The sequence below is a fragment of the Bos indicus x Bos taurus genome, chromosome 18 (genome assembly GCF_003369695.1).
Source record: "Bos indicus x Bos taurus breed Angus x Brahman F1 hybrid chromosome 18, Bos_hybrid_MaternalHap_v2.0, whole genome shotgun sequence".
NCBI lineage: Eukaryota > Metazoa > Chordata > Mammalia > Artiodactyla > Bovidae > Bos > Bos indicus x Bos taurus.
The window spans coordinates 22,380,620-22,407,770 of record NC_040093.1 but is presented as its reverse complement, the minus strand read 5'-3'; the positions used below and the strand labels follow the sequence as shown (position 1 = coordinate 22,407,770).

Here is a 27,151-nt window from a genome sequence, read left to right as displayed (position 1 = left end):
ATTTTCCGAATCAAATTCCAGGAAGCTCATGGACTCGGCCGATATGGATCAGAGTCGGTCTTCCCCACGAGACATTAAGCATCAAGAAAGCAGGGTCTCACCTGAATTGCTCGCAGCCTACAAAACCTGGCTCCTCACAACACCCGCCCAGCCTCAAAGGTCCCTTACTGATGCCCATAAGGACCGGGTCCCTCCCGTTTCTGCATTTGAGGGTCAGTTTCCCAAACACAACCTCCCCCAAACATTCCATCTGCTCTACCTTCATCGGGAGGCTGTGGCAGGGCATTTGGAAACCTGAAAACAGACAGACAGACAGGACAGCAGGGCCCACTTTCTGACTACCCTTTGCTGGCAGGGACAGCCCCCTAATTGGCCAGCCAGGGACACCCACGGGCCAGAGCTGCGCTTGGCTAAACACCCTATTTGTTTTTGGGAAACGGTTGGTGCCGGTTAAGTCAGATTAATAAATACCTTTAGGGTTTCCTCCAACAACATTCTCCAGAGAGGAGCACTTTGAACTTTTAGGTCACTGTAAGAATCATTAACCACCTGCACCCCACCCCCACCCCTGCCAGCTCAACACCGGACTTGACAACGAGCCTCAGAGAGGCTGTTTGCTGGTGTCATTCACAGAGCAAGACAGACAAAACCACCCTAGTCCCCACCTTAGCAACGCCAAGTGCCCTGGCCAAAAAGGGCCTCCCTGACCACGTTCGGTCTCCAAGGCCACACCACGCTGTGTCAGCCTCTGTCACACTTCCCTCTCATTGGCGCCCTGGAAAACATCACCTCCTGACGTGAGCGGATTTGTTTGCTTGTGTATTAAGCTTCCCCCAAGAGAGATTAAGCATCAGGAAAGCAGGGCCTTGTCTGAATTGCTCACAGCCTTATCCCTTCGCATTTCAGGCACTGCCTGCCACTTAGCAGGTGCTCAACAAATCCATTCGTTGGGTGAACAGACAGGCACAGGGTCAGGGCTCCCCACGCACCCCCCTCAACCACACTGCTGGCCTGGCAAGGTGTCACCCAAAACCCAAGGCTACAAAACACACCAGTGGGGCCCTCAGCATGTCAAGCTCAACACACGGTAAGTCCTCCCAAAATCGGGGGGCTCTCTTGAGCTGCCCTGGCCGATGAGGTCCGCTGCATAGTGGACCTGACAACTCCCAGGTCCAGACTTCTCTGGGGACAGGGACATGGTCAGATATTTCAAAAGCTGACATGTTACAGCATTTTCCCCAGTCTCCTCCAGGAACAATCTCCCTTCCGTCCTGTTGCGGAAGTAGCTGGAGAAGAGGTTCCAGACACTTGGCCAGCCGGGACTTGCATTGTCTGCTAGTCCATGAGTCACGAAACCAGCACAGGTCAGCACTGTCGTTCTGACCCAGGGGCAGTGGGTCACTTACGTTATTCTTCTGGGCCTCTCACAATTCTTCTGGATATCTCAGAATAAAAATGCATAAACGTAATCCATACACTTTGGAAAAGGACATTCAAACACTGAAAGTATAATGTGACAAGTAGGAGTCACCTCTACACTGCCTAGCTCCCAAGAGCCCCTAACAGCGTTTTCTTCATCCCTTAAAATGTATACGCAGGGCATGCTGTCCTGCGTTTTTCTTTTCTCCTACTTCATACCTCAGAGATCTTTCCTAAGGAACAGATTGATTCAGAAATGAATTTAAGGAGGAGGGTGGGATGAGATGGGATATTGGGATTGACCTATATACACTACTGATACTATATATAAAAGAGATAATTAATAACAACCTACTGTATAGGTTATATAACACAGAGAAGGCTACTCAATGTTCTGCAGTGACCCAAATGGGAAGGACACTCCAAAAAGCGGGGATATGTGTATATGTATGGTTGATTCACTTTTCTGTACAGCAGAAATTAACACAACATTGTATAGCAATTCAATTGCAATAAAATTGAAAAAAAAGTTTTTTTAATGAATTTACTCCAAGTTGATGGTGAGAAACCCTCCACCTCTCTTCACTGAGTGCTCGGGTAAGCGGCCCATAAGGAAGAATGGACCATACTCCTCAAACATATTTGTGACCATGAGTCTTGTAGCTTTTTTACCAACACCTGGTTTGATGTATCTGGCTTTGCCCAGCAGCCTCCAAGCATCCTGGGCTCCTTAAGGCCTCCAAGAGTGAACTTCACTCACTGAAAACAGCCATTAGCCATATCCTGCCAGCTTTCCAGGTTCCAGGTCCCAGCAAACACTCCCCATCTCTTTCTGGGGCTCTAGGAGGCATCTGTCTGAGTAAGCTGGTAGCACACACAGTGCCTGCCTCTCGTACACAGTGCACAAGGTGGCATGGGGTTGGCAAGAGCTACCCCCAGAACTCTGCAGAAGAAAGTCTACAGGTAAGGCTTCACTGAGTTCTATGCTTGAGAAGTTAACTATGTTACCACCAGAGCATAATAATGAGTGTCCCAAGAGCCCCAGGCCTAGGAGGCCCCTCTCGTTATAGAGATGAATGCTGGCAACAGAAAGGTTCCTATTCCTTTCTTTCTCTCTGCCTTTTCTTTATACATTCAACAAATATTCAGCAAGAAGTGACTGTAGATCAGGCATAAGAAAACAGACGGGTCCCAAGAAAGTGGGAAAAACAAACAAGCATAGGATAACTGGACCTCCCCCCATTGTCCTCCCACCCCCACCACACAGACAGGCTGCGTAAAATACACGTCTTTGACACAACCAACCTCTAGGTGAGACAGGGCCTGTTCCAGGTGCCAGAAATAAGGAGGAGGCTCAAAGCTAAAATCAAGAGCTGAGAGGAAGTCTGGCAGGTCGGAGAGTTTAGGAAATAGATGGAGAGGCCTTAGGAGAGGCCGGGCTCCCAGTGGAGGTGGCGGAGCCAGCAGACACTTACTTCAGAAGGTTCTCAGCTCCTGTTCTCATCCGCATGGCTTTCAAGATCTGCTGGTTCAAGGCAGCCCTCTGATTCTGTAGTTTGCTCCGGCCAGTCTGTGCAAGGGGATTGCAACCCTAAGGGAAAGAAAACAAGAGAAGCCCCTTTAAAGGTCAGCCACTCTAAAAATGATGACAAATGTCAAACACAACAGAAAAAAAATTTTTTTAATACTCATCTTTTCTGAAAATAAAAGTAACATAAACATGGAAAATATATGAAATGCCAAAACGTGTAAAAAAGAAAATAAAAGTCATTCACCATAACACAATGCCAAAACAGGCACTGTGAACTGACTTTGGAGTAGGAATTTCTTTCCTACTCAATTTTTTTTAAGAAGTTAAGATTTTTTTTTAATGTTTATTTATTTATTTGGCTGTACCAAGTCTTCTCTGCGGCATGCAGGATCTTTGACCTTCATTGCACCATGTGGGACCTTTAGTTGTAGCATTCAAACTCGTAGTTTCGGCATGAGGGATCAAGTTCCCTGACCAGGGATTGAACCCTGGCCCCCTGCATGGGGACCATGGAATCTTAACCACTGGACCACCGGGAAAGCCCCTGCCCACCTATTTTATATGCATATTGTTACTTTCCACACTAGTGGCTGTGTCAGGAGTGCTCCAGACCAGCCACATGACTGGAGTTTCGCAGGACTCAACATACAGTTGCACTCACAGCTGACATTTATGACAGAGGTTCAATAAGAACACATAGCCAGATCACTGGGAAAAAGAGAGTTGAGAGGAATCCATGTGCAGGCCTCCTTATGTATGAAGGATCATACAAAGCACACTCCTCCCCCCAGGAACAGCATGTATGCAATGCCATGGCCAGCGTTGGCCTCTCAGAACATTAAGACTCAGGACTTCCCTGGCAGTCCAGCATTTGGGACTCCAGGCTTCTCCTGCAAGGGGCATGAGTTCAGTCCCTGGCTGAGGAACTAGATGTCACATGCCACAACTGAAGGTTCCCCACTAGCCTGAGGCAACCACGAACCTACTTTCTATCTGTACAGACTTGCTTAACCTGGACATTCCATATAATGGAATGTCTGTTGCGACGGGCTTCTTTCACTTAGCTTAAGGTTTATCCACAGTGCAGCATGTATCAGTACTTCCCTTCTTTTTGTCCCTAACACTCCTGTCGATATGCACATTCATAATCCATTCATCAGTTAAAGGACATTGGGCTCTTATGAATAGGGCTGCTTACTTCCGTGTAAGTTTCTATGTGAATGAATGTCTTTCTTGCTCTCGGCTATAGATCTAAGAGTGGAACTATTGTGTCATATGGTGGTTGTTGCTGTTCAGTCTCTAAGTCATGCCCGACTCTTTGCAACTCCACGGACTGCGGCACGCCAGGCTTCCCTGTCCTTCACTATCTCCTGGAGTTTGCTCAAAGTCATGTCCATTGAGTCGGTGATGCTATTGAACCATCTCATCCTCTGTCACTCCCTTCTCTTATGTCACATGGTTAATTCTCCTATGCCATAGTCATACATCATATGGTTAATTCTACGTTTAACCATTTGAGGTCAAACTCTTTTCCAAAGTGGCTACAATATCTTACATTCCCACCAGCAGTAGATGAGGACTCCAATTTACCCTTATCCTCCTCAATACTTTTTCCTGATCTTGTTTCACTTTTTTATTATAGCCAACCTAGGATGTGTGGTATCTCCCTGTGGTTTTGCTTTGCACTTCCCTAATGGGTAACGATGCTGAACATCTTTTCATATGCTCATTGGCCATTTGTATATCTTTGGAGAAAGAGCAATTCAGGTTTCTTGCCTATTTTTAAACCAAGTTGTCTTTTATTGTTGAGTTGATATGTATCGTTAATCTTTGCCAAATTGATATATGAAAAATAGGTATCCTATTCTCCCAATTTGCATTTGTTATTAGTGAAGGTAAACAACTTTTTTCTTATATTATTGATCAGTTAAATTTTTTTTTTCTGGAGAATTGTCTGTGTTCTCTGTCCATTATTTCCTGGGGTATTTAGTTCACAATCAATGTTTCACTGTGCAAAGTTCAATATCAGGAAAAAAGTTTCCCCCTTTTTTTTAAGATCCATGTGCCAAATCCAGCCTCCAGTTGCTCTCTCTTTCTTGGCCTCACTGTGCAGCATGCAGGATCTTAGTTCCCTGACCAGGGATCCAACCCATGCCTCCTGTATTGGGAGCACAGAGTCTGAACCATTGGACCAACAGGAAAGTCCCTAGATTATAATCAATGTTTCACTGTGAAAAGTTTAATATCAGAAAAAAAAAGTTTCCTTTTTTTTTTTTGGTCTGAGCAGCTTTTGGGCTCATAGTTCCCCATCAGGGATCAAACCTGGGCCACCCCAGTGAGAAGCCACATCCTCAACACTGGACTGCCAAGGAATTCCCCCCTTTTGTTTGGTAAATTATAGTTGATTTACTATATAGTGTTAGTTTCAGGTGTACAGCAAAGTGATTCAAAAAGTTTCCTTTTAATCTAATAGTGTTCTTCCCACTCCAGCAGGTAATAATAGAAGCCCAGAGATCTAAGTGAAGGTTCTTTCTAAAGCATATCTTTGAGCTCTGCCCACTGACAGGGCTTATGCTCACACCCTGGGAGTGGCTGGTGGGCAGTATTTGGCGAGATGACTGCCCTTTCTCTCTGCGTCACCGCTTGGTCACTGTCACTGCAGCCCTGCACATACCTAGCCTCCCACACCTCTGCCCAAGCCACACCCATGGCCTTGACCCCAAGAAGGAAGAAATGGGTTATCTGCAGCCCCAGGCTTCTCAGGGATTCCCATATTAGCCACCTTTGGACTACTGAGTCAGAAAGGAGTTGTTACATGTCTCCTTCCACAAAGATTTCTCATTCTCCCATCACAGCAGGTGGCACAGTGGTAAAGAATCTGCCTGCCAGTGCAAGAGACGCAGGTTCAATTCCTGGGTTGGGAAGATCCCCTGGAGAAGGAAATGGCAACCCACTCCAGTATTCTTGCTTGGGAAATCCCACTGACAGAAGAGCCTAGGGAGCTACAGTCCATGGGGTCGCAAAGAGTTGGACACGACTCAACAACTAGATGACAACAAGGTAGCAGGTGGCCACCCCCACCTGCCCCCCACACAGCTTCCCAAATTCAAATTACACAGTCACAATCTGACTTGGAATAGTCTTAAAATTAACATCTTTCACACCATTAAATGACCCCTGATTGAAAGTAAAAGTCAGAAAATCAGACCTAAGATGAAAATGTCTTTAATATTAAGCTAACAATATTACAGGGCTAAAATAATTGCAGGCCTCTTTCGTTTCTATTTCCCAAAATTACTATGAAGGGGTGGCTTGATCTGACTTAAAATTACATGGTTCACCAAGGCTGTGTTCTATTTTACAGAGAAGCCTTAATAACTAATTCCTTTATGGACATTCCCAGAGCTGATAAGCAGCCATTCCAGCTCAAGGATAAGAACTTTTTCCTGCTCCCATACCTCACCCAGGGTCTGGCAGGCCTGGAATGGCTACGCCCTAACCAGCCCACAGATGTGGGGTCAAGTTTCCAGATAAGACATAGGAATGCTTAGGATTAGATCTGATTGAGTGACTGGACCCCAAATCACATTACTTCTTACTGACAGGTAGGAATGCTGGGCCTGGTGGAAACACCAGACACGCCCACAGGGCTATTTGGAAACTACCCAGAGCCCTGAGAGATGAATCTGGGTTGAGACTGTCAGAAAGACGCCCTGGAATCACAGAGGCTGCTTGCTGTCTACCGGCCGCTGCCACAGGCGCTCTCTGCTAGTGGGGACCCACAGTCACGCCTCAGTTCTTCATTGGATCCCAACAGGAGGAAGCACTGCTCCAAACTGGACTGCGGGCTTGTGCCCAGGACCTAGGCAGCACCCGTCAGACTGGCCTGGCCTGGGAACTGAAGACGGGGTGGGGGGAGCAAATGAACTGCCCTGGCCTCTAGGATCACTGTCTATAAGACTCAGTGAACCTGAGTCTGTCCACTATACAGAGTCTGTCAGTTTCCTGACTGGACTAAGGCTTGGGCAAGGGCGTTCGTCTCAACACACGGAAGGATAGTCCAACTGCCCACACCTGAGAAAACCAAGTATGGAGTGAAAGTTCAGCTTTCTCACTAGCTTACTGGGGTCTCCCATACGTTGGACAGCCCACGTGGGCTCTGGTACAGCATCTTGGACCCCACAATTCTAAAGCTTGGAAGGTGAGTGAGCTACTCAAGATGTTAAAGGCAGGGGACTTCCCTGGTGGTCCAGGGGTTAGTTAAGACTTCATGCTCCCAATGCAGAGGACGTGGGTTTGATCTCTGATCAGGGAACTAGATCCCACCTGCCCCAACCAAGAGTTTGCATGAAATAAATATTTTTTAAAAAACCATGCTGGACACAGTAAGGATGGGAGAGAGACTTTAAGCCCACGTCCTTTCTGCCACTCTTGAGTTGAGCCTGAGCAGCAGGAATGTGTGGGGATCTGGGGACAGCTCACCTACCAATTCCCAGGCTTCCCTCTCATGGTTCCCGGCTGAGGGCTGCCTAACATCACGCACACACACCCTTTGGCCACAGTGACCCAATTCCCACTCTCCCACCTTGTAGCCCATAATAGTCAAGCTGGTAAACTCATGCGCCTACACCTCCTTTCCAAGGGGAAGGACATCTGTCTCATGCCTGGCCAACTGGAAAACCAAACTCACCTCGGGTCTGATTCAAACTGAGCACTTGACATAGGATAACCAGAGCCCACCAGGGAGGGGCCTTCCTTTTCCCCCATCAGCCCTGAATCTAGGAAGATGCTGAGACTGGGCAGCTGCAGCCACGTTACCAGAGCTGGGGAGTGTCTTCCCCAAAACGGAGCTAACCTGGGGGAGCAGAACTGAGAAATTGAGTCTTGGGTGGCTTTTGAGCCCTAGATCAGGCCTGGCCTGAAGCCATTCCTCAGGACTTCTTAGTTCCAGGAGTCAAATGCATTCCCTTTCTTGCCTACACCATTTTTTAAAAAGTGAGGGCTTTCCTGGTGGCTCAGTGGTAAAGAATCCACCCGACAATGCAGAAGACATGGGTTTGATCCCTGATCCGGGAAGATTCCACATGCCACAGAGCAACTAAGCCTGTGCACCCCAATTACCAAGCCTGCATTCTAGAGCCTGTGCTCCCCAACAAGACAAGCCACCACAATAAGAAGCCTGCACGCTGCAACCAGAGAGTAGTCCCCACTCACTCTAATAGAGAAAAGCCTAACATAGCCAAAATAAATAAAATTAAAAATAATAAAAGTTGAGGTACAATTTACACATAATAAAATACACAGATTTTAAAGTACATAGCTCAATGAGTTTGGACAAAAATACACACACACACACATATACATACATATATACATATACATATGTGTATATATATATATCTACACACACACACACACACACACACACACACACACACTTGTGTAACCACTATTCGAATCAGAATATAGACAATTCTTGTCATCCCCAAGGCAACCAAGACTCTGGTTTCTATCATCCTAGACTTTTGCATGTTTTAGAACTTTGTATAAGTGGAATTATATAGTATATATTCTTTTGTGTCTGACTTATTTTGCTCAATAGATTGCTTTGGGATTCATCCATATTGTACTTATGAGTGGTTTGCTCCTTTTAATTGCTGAGTAGAATTCCATTGTAAGAATGTACCATACCAGATCAAACCAATCAGTCCTAAAGGAAAGTGAAAGTGAAAGTCGCTCAGTCATGTCCGACTCTTTGTGACCCCATGGACTATACAGTCTATGGAATTCTCCATGCCAGAATACTGGAGCAGGTAGCCATTCCCATCTCCAGGGGATCTTTCCAGCCCAGGGATCAAACCAGGGTCTCCTGCATTGCAGGCAGATTCTTTACCAACTGAGCTAGCAGAGAAGGAAATTAATCCTAACGGAAATTAACCCTGAATATTCATAGGAAGGACAGATGCTGAAGCTGAAGCTCCAACATTCTGGCCACCTAATGTGAAGAGTCGACTCACTGGAAAAGACTGGGAAAGATTGAAGGCAGGAGAAGGAGATGACAGAGGACGAGATGGTTGGATGGCATCACTGACTCACTGAACATGAGTTTGAGCAAACTCCAAGAGATGGTGAAGGACATAGAAGCCTGGTGTGCTGCAGTCCACAGGGTTGCAAAGAGTTGGACACAACTGAGTGACTGAACGACAACAACCATACATAGTGTGGTTATTTGCCTAAACCATTTGGGAATAGATTTCCTGGTAACCGCAGCTAAGAAAAAGTCCTAACCAGAGTAAGTTCATCCAGAGTAAAAACTCTATTTGTTAATATACATGCACATGTCCTCTGTGAACAATCACGTTGTTTGGCTGGGAAACAAGTATTTAAGAGCAGGATCTAGGGGACTTCCCTAGTGGTATAGTGGCAAGGAATCTGCCTAGCAAGGCAGAGGACACCAGTTCAATCCCTGGTCCAGGAAGATTCCACATGCCGCGGGCAACTAAAGCCCATGGGTCACAACTACTGAAACCTGTGCTCAGCAACAAGAGAAGCTACCACAATGAGAAGACTGCACTGCAACGAAGAGTAGCCCCCATTCTCTGCAGCTAGAGAAAACCTGCGCACAGCAAAGAAGACCCAGCATAACCAAAACCAAACAAACAAACAAAACAAAAGAGTGGGATCTAGGGCCTTCCTTGCAGTCCAGTGGTTAGGACTCTACTTCCACTACAGGGGACATAGGTTTGATTCCTGGTCAGGGAACTAAGATCCTGCACAATGTGTGGCGTGGCTCCCCCACCCCTCAGAAAAGAAAAAAGTAAACACACACACACACACACACACAAAAGAGCAGGACCTAGGCAAACACCAGAGGCAGTGGATTTGGAAGAAAGGAAAGGCTATTCAACCTACACATGCAGACACCGACAATGAAAAGGCAGACAGGCCAGGTCACTGGGAAGGCAGACACAGAGGCACTGGAGGAATCTTTCCTCCCCAAAGTTGGGGGGGCGGGGGTGGAGGGAGGGTGGGGACTTGCTCTAGGCAGTGCCTGGCACCTGGCTCCCCCCACCCCCAGAGAACCAGTGAGGCCCTTCTTCCACACAGCCAAAGATAAAACTCACACATGCAGATATGTTTTCAGCAAATTGAGGGCACAGTGTGAACTTGGGGTTTCCAGGTCAGGAGTGAGACTGAGTGAAGGGTGACCATGCAGGGTCTCCTGATTAGAGACCCTCACACAGGGCATGGAAGACGGGGTGCTTTTGGCTGCCTCTCTAGTGCGTGAAGTTATTTTCTCTGCCTTTCTCACTTTCTCACTCCTTCCTAGGATTACGCAATCCCTCACTCAACCACCAAGCTCTGGAAAGCACAATTGTTTGTTTATAAGTTAGCCAGAAACTGACAACCAGCAAGCACAGAAATAGCATGCGATACCCTACAATACACAAAAAATACATCTAATTTAACTTTTCACCACACTGGAGATTCAGGGCAGTTTGGATGAACAGAATCTACCTCTTCCACGTCCATAAAAATTAAAACGTGAACTTGGCACTTGTAAAGAGGCCTCCTGCCCTTCCACGATCTCTGCCGGGCGCCTCCCTCCAGCATCCCCATCCATCCGCACGGGGTTAGGGGCCACAGTATGAACCGAAATGTAGCTATAATCCTGAATGAGATTATTCAGTCACTTTTACAAATCTATAGACACCTATTGTGTGGGTACAAAGTGTGTGCCACTCTACAAAGATTCGTGATCACAACAATTTCTGTGAGTCAAATATATTTTCAGACCCAACTAATGACCCATTTATTTCAACTGGTAGGATGTATTCCCTGATGGCTTAGATGGTAAAGAATCTACCTGAAATGCAGGAGACATGGGTTGGATCTCTGGGTCGGAAAGATCGCCTGGAGAAGGGAAAGGCTACCCACGTCAGTATTCTTGCCTGGAGAATTTCATGGACCAAAGAAGCCTGGCGGGCTACAGTCCATGAGGTCAGACACGACTGAGCGACTAACACACACACAGGATATACTCATTATTAGTTTACAGTTCTTACCTAGACCGGGGCTGGTATGTGCGTATTTTGTACACTCCTGTAATTACCTTTCTTCAAAACAATTTGTTGCTTTTTTTGTTGCTTGTTTTTGTCCATTGCCATATAGGATCCTAGTTCAAGGGCCAGGGATCTAACCTGGCTCCTCTCAGTAGTGAAAGCAAAGAGTTCTAACCACTGAATCACCAGGGAATTCCTGTTATGTTTCTAATACAGTAATACTGGAGAAAAAGAAACTACTTCTGAAGTGGCAGTTTTTGATCCCCTGTCCTTTTCTCTTCTTAGAATCCAACAGAAACGGAATGTTCTAAGGCAAAAAAATTTTCTGACTAGCAAGGCCAGGGGGACCTGCATCTCTTCCTGTTCCTGGTGCTGCAGGCAGGAGAGCTCGCGCCCGGCTGGCAACCGTTGCTGCCTGCTCTGCAGACACTCAGTCTGATGCTGGGTCTGGCTGAGCTGCACTGCACCTGCGGTTCTGCTGTCCTTTATGGCCACCTCCAAGGTAGCCTTTGCGTCATGAGACTCCTGGGCCAAAGGAGGAAGTGGTGATCAGGCTAAAGCCAATGCTCTGTATCATCAGGTGGCGGCTTGGAATCTGTCCAAATAGCCCCAGGAAGCAAGAGACATTTACAGTGTTACAGCTTATGGTGCTGACTCTCCTCTGAGTCACCTAAAATCCTGCTTCTGCCAGGGGACCCCCTCCTGGCCTTAATGAAAGGTGAGGAGATGTTGGTCAACCACGCCCCCTGGGCTGCTGGTGTGCACCAGTGAAGCTGGTCAGACCCTCACTAAGGCCATATTCAGCCTGGATCCAGCCTGGCCTCTAGGATCTGGCTCAGACCATGGTGGGGTGGTGGGTGGGGGGTGGGGAGCAGATAGCATCACAAACCTTTACACCTCCTCCTTCCCCCACCCCCACTGGGGGAAGGATTAAACGCTCCAAGGGTAGGTTCAAACACCTGGAGAGATATCATCACCCTTCAGTAAAGATGGAGTAGATGAACCCCATGACCCAGCCTGGGCTCCCCAGCACATGTTCCCCTACGCAGATGCGGACAGATAAAGCATACATGTGTCTAACAGGAAATTATACTTCACTAAGATGAATGGTGCAGAGGAAGACCTAAGAGGAGCCACTGGATCAAAAAAAAAAAAAAATTCTCCTTCCTTCTCTGCTGGATCCTCAAGGAAATCCAGAGTAAACAGGGCCCATAACCCAGGGCACAATGAACCCTGGAGCCCTGTCCAGAATGGAGGCTTCTGTGAATAAGAAACAACTTCTCCTCCAGCTCTTGGGTAAAAACAATGGAGCTAAATTCATTTCAGGCCATTAGTGTTCCCAGAGGACGGAGAGGCAGAGATAAGGTCTCACAATGCTGTACTTTGTACCAACTCTCTTCTTCCATATACTGCTAAGCCCTTTCATTTAGGTCTTTTCAACAGCCTTGGGAAACATCTTTGATTCTTCTCCAGCTGGTTTTCTCTTGGCCAAGAACAGATCTTCCTGTGAGTTTTAGGATTACGGGCCTCAGAGAGCCCCAGAGACAGGGCCAGCTCTCAGGATACAGTGTCTTGGTAACGTGTATTACTCTGCGTTAACTCCAGGCCAAAACACACATTCTTCCAAGACACGTTAGGCTGAGCATAGAGATCTGTCTGGGAAAAAGAAACTCCATTTCCACGGGTCCTTCTTTTAAGAAAGTAATGTACTAATTATTTGTATAGAACTATACCTCTATTTAAACATATTAGTTTAAAAAAAGAAAGAAAAAAACAATGAGAAACCAAAGAGAGAAACATACTGTAACATGTGACAATCCAGAAAGTATTCAGTACTTTCTGTATGTTCTTAATTCAGAGACACTCCCACCCACCCACCCACCCACCCAGGTTGCTCACCCAGGGGGTCAGGGTCTGTGCTGGGGGTGTCCATGTCTGACCTGGGGCCAAACTGAATCCGTGTCCTCAGCTTTGTATAGCCACATTCCGCACAACCCCAGGAAGACCTTGACTTGCCAGAGGGCCTCCCTCTCTGCCAGGACTGTCTCATACATTCAGGGTCTAGGACCAGCAGGCAGAGAGGACTTTCAGGCAATTAATCTTCATTTTGTGTACACGTTACACAATTCAGCTCTGAATATGGACCATGTACTCCCACCCCCCACTTCCTGCTCTCTGAACTATAGCAAAAGAGGCTAATTGTCTAGTCAGACATGGCCTGAGCTATCCCAGGAAATGAGGCCCCCAAAAGGAAAGGCTACCCACTCCAGTATTCTGGCCTGGAGAATTCCATGGACTACATAGTCCATGGGGTCGCAAAGAGTCGGACACGACTGAGCGACTTTCACTCACTCATGAACTTCCACAGGAGCCACAATGAGTCAGGGTCAAGTGTACCCCAAAACCTGAGAGCCATCAGGCTCACAGCTTGCTGCCACACAATAAATGCTTTTTGAATGAACAGAATAGAATGGCACGTTCAAGAAAAGTACAGGGACTTCCCTGGTGGTCCAGTGGCTAAGACCCCGGGCCCCCAGTGCCGGGGGTCCAGGCTGGATCCCTGGTCAGGGAACTAGATTCCATATAAAACAACTAAGAAATGGTGCAGCCAAATAAACAAATGATTTTTATTTTTTAATTTTGGCTGTGCCACAAGGCATATAGGATATTCATCCCCCAACCAGGGATCGAACCCATACTCCCTGTGTTGGAAGCACAGAGTCTTAACTACTGGACCACCAGGGGAGTTCCATAAATAATTTAAAAAAAAAAAAAAAGGAGGGAAGAGAGGGAAGGTAGGATAAACAGAATATGAATGAAGAAGTCTGACTTGACTGGAAACTAATTTGACCCGGTAAGTGTGCATAAAATCCCCAAAGTCAGGACCGGGGGGCCTGCCCTGAACACCCCAGTCTCAGGGGCCTCACTCCCTGCCCCCAGTTGACTCATCCACTCAGTATGTGTCCCAGCTGTTTCCAGTCCTCACCTGCTGGGACCTCCCACAGCTATTGTCTTTCTCTCCCTCGAATCTTCACACATCACCCCATCCCAATGTCTTTACTCTCAGCTTTCAAAAGTCTCTAGACCTCCCTCCTCATTCTAAACAAACGTGCCTTCTTCTCTCTCCCATACCCCTCCAGCAACTATTTTGTCTGCGCTTCTTCCCCCTCTGTACTCCCCCAACACTGACTTTTGCCCCCAATTCTCCACCTACTCATTTACCCAGAACCCCCTAAAGCAGGGGGTCCCCAACCTCTGAGAACTAATGCCTGATGATCTGAGGTGAAGCTGATGTAATAATAATAGAAATAAAGTGCACAATAAATGAAATCATCCCCAAAACATCTCTATGCCCTGCCCCCTGGACCCCCTCCCACGCCCACCCCCGGACCTGTCCGTGGAAAAATTATCTTCCACGAAACCAGTCCCTGGTGCCAAAACAGTTTGGGGCCACTCCCCTAAAGGACTACATCCAGGATTTTCCAGGGCTCTTCTGACTTGTCACCCTCATCCCTCTACTAGAAAGATCTCTGAGCTGCCTTGACACTGTCACCCTCTAGGCTTGTTTACCATCTCTCTGCCTGTCCCTTAAGTGAAGGTATTATTCTCTTCTATACTGGGTCCTTTTTCACAATATCCCACCACATTTCTCGTTGGGGCACCTCAAAGCTGCAACTCCAGCCCAAGTACTCTCGTGGCTGCTGGGTCCACTGAGTGGACTCCCCACAAGGACCACTACTCGGATAACTCTTGGGGGCCTCAAGTCCACTGCCCCTACCTCAGCTTGCTGGTGACCCCAGCTCAGTGAGGCCCCCGACCATCCCCCCAGACACTGAAGGCAGACATTCTGGACTCCGCTGAGCAGCACCTTTCCCACCATATCCGGTCCATTCATTCTTCCGATCCCTGCTGACTGCCTTTGCTCAAGCCCTCTTCATTCCACAGCACCCACTGGGATCCCTGCCTCCAGTCTGGATGCCAGGTTTGACTTAGGGGTACAAGCTGGTGGAAAGGATAGGTGGTGAGGATGTGTTTACCTAGTACTTTAAGTTACTGAAAAGTCATCAGTAGTCCCTATCAGAGTAGGACAGAGACAATGAGGATTAACTCTCCACATTCCCTGCCTGGCTCCACCCTGGCCTCTCCCCCACCGCTCACCTACTGATCTCTCAGCTTTCAAAGTGCTCTTTCTGTGACACAGATCTCACACGTCTGGGCCTGAATGAAGCACTTTGATAGGTCCCCAGGTTCCCTTTCCCTGCATCCAGGGTGCGTGACCCCTGAAAGGCCTGGTTCCCCGTTACACCTCCACACCCCTGAGGGCTCACTCACAAGTGTTCACAGTCCAGTGCCTTCACCAGTGTTCCCTCTACCTGAAAGGCTCTTCCTCCCCTCCTTCACCTGCAGAACGTCTACCTGCCGTTCAAGGAGCATTTGTTCAGGGAAGGTTCCCAATCGATGCCTTTTATTAACCTTGTACTAGGAACATTCTTTGGACTAGTATGATGTAACACAATGATCATTACAAGGTCTCATTTTCAGAAGAGATGTTTCTAATTGCAAATCAGTGATTCATTGTATTTCGCACCCATGATCCTCTTATCTACCACTGGAGAAACCTCACCTGAAAAACACTCAAGCTTTGCATCCGTTCACAGCTCCCTGGCCTTCCACCCTGTCCTATACATATCCTCCCCAGGAAAACCTGTTCTGGAAGACCAAGGAACATAACACTGGCAGGTGTTCACCATCTCTTCTGTCCCTAACCTCTGTCATTTCCCCCAGATGGTCCAGACATCCACCTGTTCAGAAGACAAACAATTTGGGGAGGAAATGAAGTCTCAGAAGCGGGAAGCCACTGGCTGGAGGCTACACTGTAATTCTAGGGTCGGGGGCGGGGGGGGGGGGCGCGGGTGTGGAGGGGAGTAGGGTGGCAGTCAGGGTCTGAGGCCCTAGGGCTAAGATCTCAGGATTCCCTGGCCTGGCCTCCTTCAGTAACTCCACTGCCTGTGGATCTTCTGTCCCAAATGCCACACATAATTAGAAGTTTTAATCCTGTAATTCCATGATGACATCTTTTCACTTAAATACACCTTAAAATTACTTTTTTTTTTTTAATGCTAAAAGCAATTTAACTAAAAAGAATTTTTCCAACTCAGTCTTCACCGGTCCCCAGAATCTTCTCCTGCCCATCCCCAGAGAGACACTGCTGCTCACCAGAGAGCAAAAAATGCCCCGAGGCAGAGTCAAGGGAGAAGGAGGAAGCCGCCCAGAGCGTTTTCACTGGCTCGATCATTAGGCTTGGAACAATTAAGAATTGATTGTTCTATGGGAAACAGTTTGACTGCCCTGTTTATAATTACGCCCTTTGCCTTGGGTCATAGAAGTTATTAAAAAAAAACACAACTTCTCAACCCACCCAGTCCCGCCTGGCCAAGCCCCAAAGGCTATTTTTAGACTCGCTGGGACAGACAAGGAATGATGGAAGGTGTCCCCGTGACTTCGGATTCAAAAACATCTTTGTAGTCCAGGCCGTGCCACCTGCCGGCATCCCAGCGACCCCACTTCGTGGGTTGGGCCTCTTTTGAGGGGCTGAGCTACGAACTGTTAAGTTCAGGGAGAGAGGCCACCAAGCTCCCGAGGAGCCGCACTCGCCGCAGGTCTCCACAGCAATCGGGTAAATCCGCTTTAGCGTAAAGTGGAAAGGGTGGGAGACCGCTGCCCTCAGGTCTGCCACGCGCAGAGGAGAAGCCCGAATCCCCTCCCGCCCACTAAAAAGTCCAAGAGGCTTACACTGGAAGCATTCTGGAGGCAAAGAGGGGACGCCAACCCTCCTGAGCGGCTCCCCTTCCACGCGCCACGGCCAAGCGCTCGGGTGGAAGCTGGGCTCGCGTCGCCACGCGCCGCGACGCCAACGGTGCCAGCGCTCGAGGAACCGTCCCTTCCCAAGCGCGCGGGACGGCCGGCGGGGGCGACTCCGAGAGCCCCTCCTGGCCCAGTCCTCCGCCGGCACCTGCGCGGGGCGGCCCGGACGTCCCCCTACTCCCAGCCCCGGAAGTCACCTGCTCTTGGCCGCCGGGTGCACCGCCGCCGCACCCCTCACCGCGAGCCTCCTCCGAGAGCGCCCCAGGCCAGTGCGCCCCCTCCCCCTTCCGGCCTGCTCCACCCCGGCCTCGCGCTCTGCAGCCCCTTCCACAGCCTGGAAGGAAAAAGATCTGGAGCTCGCGGACTCCCCACCCGCTCACAGCCGCCCACCTTCCGAAAGTAGCAGTTGCCCTCTTTCTCCAGCGGCTGGGGGGCCGCGGGCAGCAGCGTGTCAGTCATACTGGCGGCACAGGAGCGCAGAACTGACTGAAGCTCAGCAGCGCGCTGGTCCCCGAAGGCGCCCAGCTCCGCCCCGGTCCCGCCTTCGCGGCCACCCCCACCTCCAGCCCCGCCTGAGGCCTGGCCTGGAGCCCTCCAGACCCGGCGCGGCCCGTGGAAACCACGCCCCCGGCCCCGCCCCGACTCCGGACTGGCAGCGCGCAGCACTAGCCCTTGGCGAAGCTGGCGGAGCTTCGAGCTCAAGCCCCTAGGCTCTTCACTTGTCCCCCTCCCAGCCTCAGGGGCTTAATCTGGGCTCGGTTGCAGCCTCAGCCCAGGGGCGGAGGGGCGTCTCGCAGCGAGACCCAGGTTGGGGATTCAGCCTCTTTTCTGGAACCGTGGGCGTAAATGCAGCGCGTGGGTGTAACTGAGGCTCCTGAGCGCATGCCTCGGGGACAGTGACCAGACCCGACGCCACTTTTCGAGGGCGCGGGGGGAGCGCAGGATCCCCCAGGGCCCAGTCCGGGACGCTGGGGGGTTGGCTGCTCCACCGAGGGCCTTGGCGGGTAACTCAAACCGATTGGCTCGGTGATCAATCCCCAGTCCCCCAACCCGCGTTGCAGAAACTAGGCAGATCCGCTGGGGGTCGCGGATGGCGGGAAGAGAGAGGTCCACCCAAGGAGAAATCCCCAGAAAAGGTTTCGTGCCCAAGAGATTCGACAACTGTCCTTTTTAACCACCACTTCAAACTTGAGATTTCTCAACTGCAAGATGAGTCCCTATCACTCTCGAGCTGGTCGAAGGTATTGCAACAAAAGTGGTGGATAACCGCTTAGCTTGCGCAGTAGGAAAGCGAATAGTTTAAGAACGGAAGGAGCCCCTGGCGATAGGAGTCTCAACGCTCTCTCGCCCACCCCCAGCTGATCGGTGGACTCCAGCCATAGAAGCCTGGCAGACAAGGTGTAGACTCTGGGCTGCTGGAGCCGGAAACCCCTCAGGGGGTGGGGCCACGCCCCTCTTGGCAGGTGTCCTGACGTTCCTACGCCCTCCCCCAACCAAAGGACACCTTTGGGCAGGTCCTGCTGCGTTTGGCAGTCGAGGTAGGTGCCACGGGTAGAACACGATACAGTTTGCTTTCTAAACAAGCCAAAAAGGGAGATACATTAGTAGGTGTCCTAGAGTTTAAAACAAATAGTAGCAAAAACCAAGTAAACGTCAAAATAAATAAATAAAAGTTTATCACCATTGCTGGGTCCAAGACGCAGCACGAGAAAAGGCGTTCTCTGAAAGGACTGTTTTAATACAGAGGCTGAAGAATCTTAAACATCTGGGACAGGTATTTTGGGAAGCTCTGTGTCAGATACAGAAACTTCCTTTCTCCATGTCAGAAGTGAGTACCATGTTAATTTCAGCATTGTCGGTCACCCAATAATTAATTCATTGCACTGGAAATGTACCCGCCCCCCCCACACACACACACCCACGCTGGGTCTTGAGAACAACTGCTTCCGTTTGAGGGAACCAGGAGTGGCAGGTCACTGTTATGTTTGTTATACTATTACCACTGCTAATAATGATGAAAGTGAAAGTGGAGAGTGAAAAAGCTGGCTTAAAGCTCAACATTCAGAAAACGAAGATCATGGCATCTGGTCCCATCACTTCATGGCAGATAGATGGGGCAACAGTGGAAACAGTGCCAGACTTTATTTTGGGGGGCTTCAAAATCACTGCAGATGGTGACTGCAGCCATGAAATTAAAAGACGCTTACTCCTTGGAAGAAAAGTTATGACCAACCTAGACAGCATATTGAAAAACAGAGGCATTACTTTGCCAACAAAGGTCCATCTAGTCAAGGCTATGGTTTTTCCTGTGGTCATGTATGGATGTGAGAGTTGGACTGTGAAGAAGGCTGAGCACTGAAGAATTGATGCTTTGAACTGTGGTGTTGGAGAAGACTCTTGAGAGTCCCTTGGACTGCAAGGAGATCCAACCAGTCCATTCTGAAGGAGATCAGCCCTGGGATTTCTTTGGAAGGAATGATGCTAAAGCTGAAACTCCAGTACTTTGGCCACCTCATGCGAAGAGTTGACTCATTGGAAAAGACCCTGATGCTGGGAGGGATTGGGGGCAGGAGGAGAAGGGGACGGCAGAGGATGAGATGGCTGGATGGCATCACTGACTCGATGGACGTGTGTCTGAGTGAACTCCAGGAGTTGGTGATGGACAAGGAGGCCTGGCATGCTGCGATTCATGGGGTTGCAAAGAGTCGGACATGACTGAGCAACTGAACTGAGCTGAACTGAACTGAATAATAAAGTTTTCAATAATAGAACCTCTTTGCTAGCCAGAAAGTTTATGAATATGGTTCACGACCCTTAATAAGAGAATTAAATAATCTCCATTTAACAGGTGAGAAGATGGAGGCTCAGAGGAGTGAAGTGGTTCAGGGATCACTGACCATTAGTGGCTGAGATCACTGTTCAGGGCTGCTGACTCCAGTCATTCTCTTCTACTCTCAGATTTTTGTCATCTCTTTCTACTACCTTGAAGCTCCAATTGCCTTTACAGTTTGTCACATACACATGTCACTTATACTATTTTTTTTTTAAATTTCCTGGTTGCACTGTGTAGCGTGTGGTGTCTTAGTTCCCCCACCAGGAATTGAACCTGTACCTCCTGCAGTGGAAGCATGGAATCCTAACCACTGGACCACCAAGGAAGTCCCTGTCACGTGTACTATTATTGACTTAAGAGTCCTCTTTAAAATTACCCACTTTAACAAACTTTATTTTAAAACACAACTATGTCATAACAATAAGCGGAAAACCAATGTTACTTTGTCCTGTGGGGACATACACATTAAAGTGAATATATTGAAAACCAAAACCTGTTATTTAATCTAGCCTAACACCTTTGCCTTCTTGAACTGCTTCTTTTTTATTCAAAAGGGAAAAGAGCAAGAAGAGGTAGCCTGGTGTTAAAGACACTTCAGCCCACCCTGAGAGCTAGCTGAGAGGAGCTCCTGGCCATCTTTAGAGGAAAAGAAGCACTTCTTTAGTCTTCCCTGTCCTTCACAATCTCCTGGAGCTTGCTCACACTCATGTCCATCAAGTTCATGATGCCATCCAAACACTCCTTCTCTGTCATCCCCTTCTCCTGCCTTCAATCTTTCCCAGCATCAGGGTCTTTTCCAATGAGTTGGCTCTTTGCATCAGGTGGCCAAAGTATTGGAACTTCAGCTTCAGCATCAATCCTTTCAATGAAAATTTAGGGTTGATTTTCTTTAGGATTGACTGGTTTGCTTTCCTTGCAGTCCAAGGGACTCTCAAGAGCACATTTCAAAAGCATCAATTCTTCGGTGGTTAGCCTTCTTTGTGGTCCATACACAACTACTGGAAAAAGCATAGCTTTGACTAGACGGACCTTTTCAACAAAGTGACGTCTCTGCTTTCTAATATGCTATCTAGGTTGGTCATAGCTTTTCTTCCAAGGAGCAAGCATCTTTTAATTTCATGGCTACAGTCACCATTTGCAGTGATTTTGCCGCCCAAGAAAATGAAGTCTGTCAGTGTTTTGATTGTTTCTCCACCTATTTGCCATGAAGTGATGGCACTGGATACCATGATCTTACTTTTTTGAATGTTGAGTTTTAAGCCAGCTTTTTCACTCTCCTCTTTCACTTTCATCAAGAGGCTCTTTAGTTCCTCTTTGCTTTCTGCCATAAGGGTGGTGTCATCTGTATATCTGAGATTATTGATATCTCTCCCAGCAATCTTGATTCCAAGTTGTGCTTCATCCAGCCTGGCATTTCACCTGATGTATTCTGCATGTAAGTTAAATAAACAGGGTAACAATACAGCCTTTACATACTCCCTTCCCAATTTGGAAACAGTCTGTTGTTCTATGTCTGGTTCTAACTGTTGCTTCTTGACCTGCATACAGGTTTCACAGGAGGCAGATAAAGTGGTCTGGTATTCCCATCTCTTTAAGAATATTCCACAGTTTGTTGTGATCCACATAGTCAAAGGCTTTGGTGTAGTCAATACAGCAGTAGATGTTTTTCTGGAATGCTCTTGCTTTTTCTATGATCCAACAATGTTGGCAAGTTGATCTCTGGTTCCTCTGCCTTTTCTAAATCCAGCTTGTACATCTGAAAGTTCTCAGTACTGTTGAAGCCTGGCTTGGAGGATTTTTGAGCATGACCTTGCTATCACGTGAAATGAGTGAAATTTAGGGTAATGTGAACATTCTTTGGCATTGCCCTTCTTTGGAATTGGAATGAAAACTGACCTTTTCCAGTCCTATGGCCCCTGCTGAGTTTTCCAAATTTGCTTACATACTGACCGCAGCACTTTAGCAGCAGCATCTTTTAGGATTAGAAATAGTTCAGGTGAAATTCCATCACTTCCATCCACTAGCTTTGTTCATAGTAGTGCTTCTTAAGGCCCACTTGACTTCACACTCCCAGATGTCTGGCTCCAGGTGAGCGATCACACTATCAGGTTATCCAGGTCATTAAGATATTTTTTGTGTAGTTCTTCTGTGTGTTGTTGCCACCTCTTCTTAATATCTTCTGCTTCTGTTAGGTCCATACCACTTCTGTTCTTTATTGCATGTCCTGACAGGCATCTTCTGGGCCTGGGAACCATCTGTGTGTCCCTCCTAGAGGCTGTGCAGCACCGGACATCTATAGACAATTCTCATGACTCCTTGCGGGGGCTCACAGGCCTGAGCCCTTATCTCTGATCCCGCTGCGATCAGGAAGTGAGAGCTGCTGCTGCTAGCCCAGCAGGATGGTGACTTCTGACCCCCTATTTGTCAACTCTGTTGGTGTTGTGTGTCACAGGAACCACCAATGAGCCTCTGTGCTCCTCATAAAAGAGCCGGGCTGGGAACTCCTGAGACAGGCAACGGTTAAAATCTCAACTATTTTGTCAAGTCCCTGCTTTACCTTCTGGCTGGGGTCAGCAGTTGACTCTCCAGGGACTCAGTTTCTCCAAATAAAATGTAAGTCTCACCTCCTAAGACCTGCTTGTTGACAAAAGGAGCACTGGTTTCTCTGGGAGCAGCCTGATGTACATCCTCTCTTGGAGAATCTGATGAAATTTGCTAAATTAGAAGCCGAAATCACAATGTAACCCTTAAATGAATGAAATTATAGAACAAATTGTAGATCCAGGGACAATCCTGGCTGTCCAGTGGTTAAGTCCCTGCTCTTTCAATTCCAGGGGCTTGGGTTTGATCCCTAATTAGGAAGCTAAGATTCCACATGCCCTGCAGCATGCCCAGGAAAAAAAAATTATAGATCAAGTTTGCATTTTTCAAGAAAAAAATCTTAGAAATTGAAGCCACAGGGTGCCATGGAGCACTGACTTGAGAAAACCACACCAGGCTCTGTAGGCTTTGCCACTACTCACCTTGACCAGACCCTTTTACCCCTCGTGGCCTCAGTTTCCCCAGCTCTGAAATACAGTCAAGTGCATAGCAGTCGTTTATTGCATACTTTATGGCAGGAGCTGTGCTATATGCATATTTATGTTTATGCATGCACTTTGCATGCATGATCTCAGTTGGTCAACAACCCTATGAAGCGGGTAGTTTATCATTCCCATTTTACAGATGAATAAGTTGAGGCTCAGATGTTACTAGTCTGGTAAGTTACATTGCCTGAAGTTACAGCACCCATTATGCTACACTACACTGTTAAATGTGATTTAAAAGGAAAGCTATTTTGGGATCTTGGGAAGAAGTGATTAGGAAATAAACATAAATAAGTGACAGAATAACTCCCCAAAATATTAATATTAGCAATAGTGAGAATGTGAAGCAACCAGAATCTTGTACACTGCTTGTGGGAGTGTAGATTGGTACTGCTACTTTGGAAAACTGGCATGATCTACTAAAGAGGGATATATGCATAACCTGTGATCCAGCAATTCCAAATCTAGATAGATACCCAGTAGAAATACACACATCTGTTCTCCATATGTACAAGAATGTTCACAGCTGCACTTTTCAAAGTGAAAGTGTGAGTTGCTCAGTCATGTCCAGTTCTTTGTGACCCCATCCACTGTAGCCCACCAGCTCCTCTGTCTATGGAATTCTCCAGACAAGAATACTGGATTGAGTAGCCATTCCCTTCTCCAGGTGATACTCCCAACCAAGGAATCAAACCCAGGTCTCCTGAATTGCAGGTGGATTCTTTACCATCTAAGCCACCAGGAAAGCACTTTTCACAATAACCCCTTATTTGGGACTTCCCTGGAAGTCTAGTGGTTAGGATGTTTTGCTTCCACTGTTGGGGGCACAGGTTCAACCTGTGGTTGAAACTGGGATCCTGCATGCCCTGCAGTGAGGCCAAAATTTTTTTTAAAAAAGCACCTAACTGGAAATTTCTCAAAATGCCCATCAACTGTAGAATGGATAAGAAATTGCGGTATACTCACATAAGGAAAACTAATTTATTACTATTATTAATATAAGCAACAAATATGTTGTGAGCTAAATGCTTGGTTTACAAAAATATTGTTGAGCCAAAGAAGCCAGACACAATGCTATATAACTCTATTTTATATAAAATAGGAAACAGATGAAATTAATCTATTCTGAGGTTATTGCTTCTGGGATTGGGGGAATTTTCTATTTCTTGATCTGCTTGTTGTTACACAGGTGTGTTCACTGTGTGAAAATGCACAGAGCTATGTGCTTATGATTTCTGCACTTTTCTGTACATATGTCCATATTTCAATAAGAAAGCTCAATGGAAATAAATTGTTGCTGTTCAGTCACTAAGTCATGTCTGACTCTTTGTGACCCCACGGACTGCAGCACACCAGGCTTTCCTGTCCTTCACCATCTCTCAGAGTTTGCTCAAACTCATGTCCACTGAATCAGTGATGCCATCCAACCATACCACTCTCTCTGGCCCCCTCTTTCTCCTGCCCCCAATCTTTTCCAGCATCAGAGTCTTTTCCAATGAGTCAGTTCTTTACATCAAGTGGCCAAAGTATTGGAACTTCAGCTTCAGCATCAGTCCTTCCAGTGAATATTCAGGGTTAATTTCCTTTAGGACTGACTGGTTTGATCTCCTTGCTGTCCAGGGGATTCTCAAGAGTCTTCTCCAACAGCACAGGTCGAAAGCACCAGTTCGTCAGTGCTCAGCCTTCTTTATGGTCCAACTCTCACATCCATACTGGAAAAACCATAGCTTTGACTAGATGGATCTTTGTCAGCAAAGTGATGTCTAGGTTTGTTATAGCTTTTTGACCAAGGAGCAAGTGTCTTTTATTTTCGTGGCTGCAGTCACCATCTGCAGTGATTTTGGAGCCCAAGAAAATGAAGTCTGTCAGTGTTTTGATTATTTCCCCATCTATCTGTCATGAAGTGATGGGACTGGATGCCATGATCTTACTTTTTTGAATGTTGAGTTTTAAACCAGCTTTTTCACTCTCTTCTTTCACACTCATCAAGAGGTGCTTTAGTTCCTCTTCTTTTTCTGCCATTAGAGTAGTATTATCTGTATATCTGAGGTTGTTGATTCCAGTCAATCTCTATTCCAACTTGCGATTCATCCAGCCTGGCATGATGTATTCTGCATAGAAGTTAATTAAGCAGGGTGACAATATACAGCCTTGATGTACTCCATTTTCCAATTTGGAACCAGTCCATTGTTCCATGTCCAGTTTTAAAGGTTGCTTCTTGACCTGCATACAGATTTCTCAGGAGGCAGGGAAGGTGGTTTGGTATTCCCATCTCTTTAAGAATACTCCACAGTTTGTTGTGATCTACACAGTCAAAGGCTTTAGCATAGTCAATGAAGCAGAAGTAGTTGTTTTTCTGAAATCCCCTTGCTTTCTCTATGATCCAGTGGATGTTGGGAATTTGATTTCTGGTTCCTCTGCTTTTTCTAAATCCGGCTTATACATCTGGAATTTCTTGATTCAAGTACTGTTGAAGCCTAACTTGAAGGATTTTGAGCACTACCTTGCTAGCATGTGAAATGAGCTCAACTGTATGGTAATTTGAACATTCTTTGGCATTGTCTTTCTTTGGGATTAGAATGAGAACTGACCTTTTCTGGTCCTGTGGCCACCATTGAGTTTTCCAAATTTGCTGGCTTATCGAGTGCAGCAATTTAACAGCATCATCTTTTAGGATTTGAAATAGCTCAGATGAAATTTCATCCTCCTCTATCTTTGTTAGTAGTGATGCTTCCTAAGGCCCACATGACTTCACACTCCAGGATGTCTGGTTCTAGGTGAGAGACCATACCATCATAGTTATCCAGGTCATTAAGACCTTTTTGTATAGTTTTCTGTGTAATCTTGCCACCTTATCTTAATCTCCTCTGCTTCTGTTAGGTCCTCACCATTTCTGTCCTTTATTGTGCCCATCTTTGCATGAAATGTTCCCTTGGTGTCTCTCATTTTCTTAAAGAGATCTCTACTCTTTCCCATTCTAATGTTTTCCTCTGTGTCTTTGCACTGTTCTCTTAAGAAGGCTTTCTTCTCTCTCCTTGCTCTTCTCAGGAACTCTGTATTTGTGAGTGACATTGATTTCCAGGCATTTAGAGCAAGGTTCTTTGTATGTCATGAGTACCATCCTACCACCAGCACTGACGTGTGGACCATGAGAAAGAAATTATTCCCTACCCAGGTGATTCACCTATCTTCCTATCTGCAGTTTCCTGATAAGATTCTGAGATTTGTAGTTTCTTGCCTGTTTGAATAAGAAAGGAAGGGTAAGTGGTGTTTTAGGTTCTTGGGACTTCCCTGATAGCTTAGTTGGTAAAGAATCTGCCTGCAATGTAGGAGACCCCAGTTCAATTCCTGGGTTGGGAAGATCCCCTGGAGAAGGGAAAGGCTACCCACTCCAGTATTCTGGCCTGGAGAATTCCGTGGGCTATACAGTTGCAAAGAGTCAGACACGACTGAGCAACTTTCACTTTCTTTTTCAGTTGCTACAGCTTTGCAGAAAAATACACTGTTTATGGGACTTTCCTTGTGATCCAGTAGTTAAGACTCTGTGCTTCCAGTGTGAGGAGTTCAGGTTTGATTTTTGGTTGTGGAACTAAGATCCCACGTGCCTTGTTGTCAAAAAAATAAATAAATAAAATAATAAAATAAAAAAACAACAACAAAAAATCAAAAACTGTGCTGTTTAGGGATTCTGCTGCCAAGATTCAGGAATATTGGGTAGTAAGTGATCAGAGTTGCAGGTGAAGCATTTCTGAAGATCTGGAGTCAGAAAGGTTGGTACACGAAATGCTTGTGATTGTCAGAAATCCAATAAAGTAAACTCTCAGCAATAAATTTATTGGAGTTTTCTCACCTTTCAGAAGCTATAAGCTGTAAGAAAATTAGCTAGGGTAATTTAGAAATACAATCATGGACCTTCATGGTTTTTCTGGGTAATAACCTAGGTATATAGGTATATAACCCTAAACTTCTTTACTTTCAAAAGCTTCTTATTCACAACAACAGTGATGATCAAAGGATGGTTCTGGGGCCCTGCAGGGCTTCAATAAATAAAGATACTTTCTCTTTAGTACATTAAATTTATCAAGGCAGGAAAGGAGCTAATCCATACAAAAACCTTTAAAATGAAAACCAAGAGACTGACATAGAAGGAAAGACTATCATGGGTGCAGCTAAAAACAAAAATTCAAATGGTGTAATGCTGTACACATGTATCCCCCTGCTCTGATCTCCTTTGATCCGTGGCAACCACTGTTACCAGATTCTTTGGGGAGTTCACTGGGGATATAGCATATTTTTGGATGTACTGTGTCCCTACATTGTGGATGCAATAGTTACAGTAAATTTGGCTTTTTAT

The 27,151-nt window shown here is 46.8% G+C and overlaps 1 protein-coding gene across 1 annotated transcript in view; it reads right to left on the bottom strand.

Moving 5' to 3' along the window:
- The window catches only part of RHPN2 (rhophilin Rho GTPase binding protein 2), a 70,490-nt gene extending 53,083 nt beyond the window's left edge, over positions 1 to 17,407 (bottom strand). The window contains exons 1-2 of the mRNA XM_027515998.1: positions 17,269 to 17,407; positions 2,895 to 3,010 (exon numbers count right to left, since the gene is read on the bottom strand). Coding sequence (XP_027371799.1) covers positions 2,895 to 3,010; positions 17,269 to 17,337 — 185 coding nt within the window. The 5' untranslated portion in view covers positions 17,338 to 17,407. The remainder of the gene's footprint in view (positions 1 to 2,894; positions 3,011 to 17,268) is intronic.
- Between the last annotated feature and the right edge of the window lie 9,744 nt (positions 17,408 to 27,151).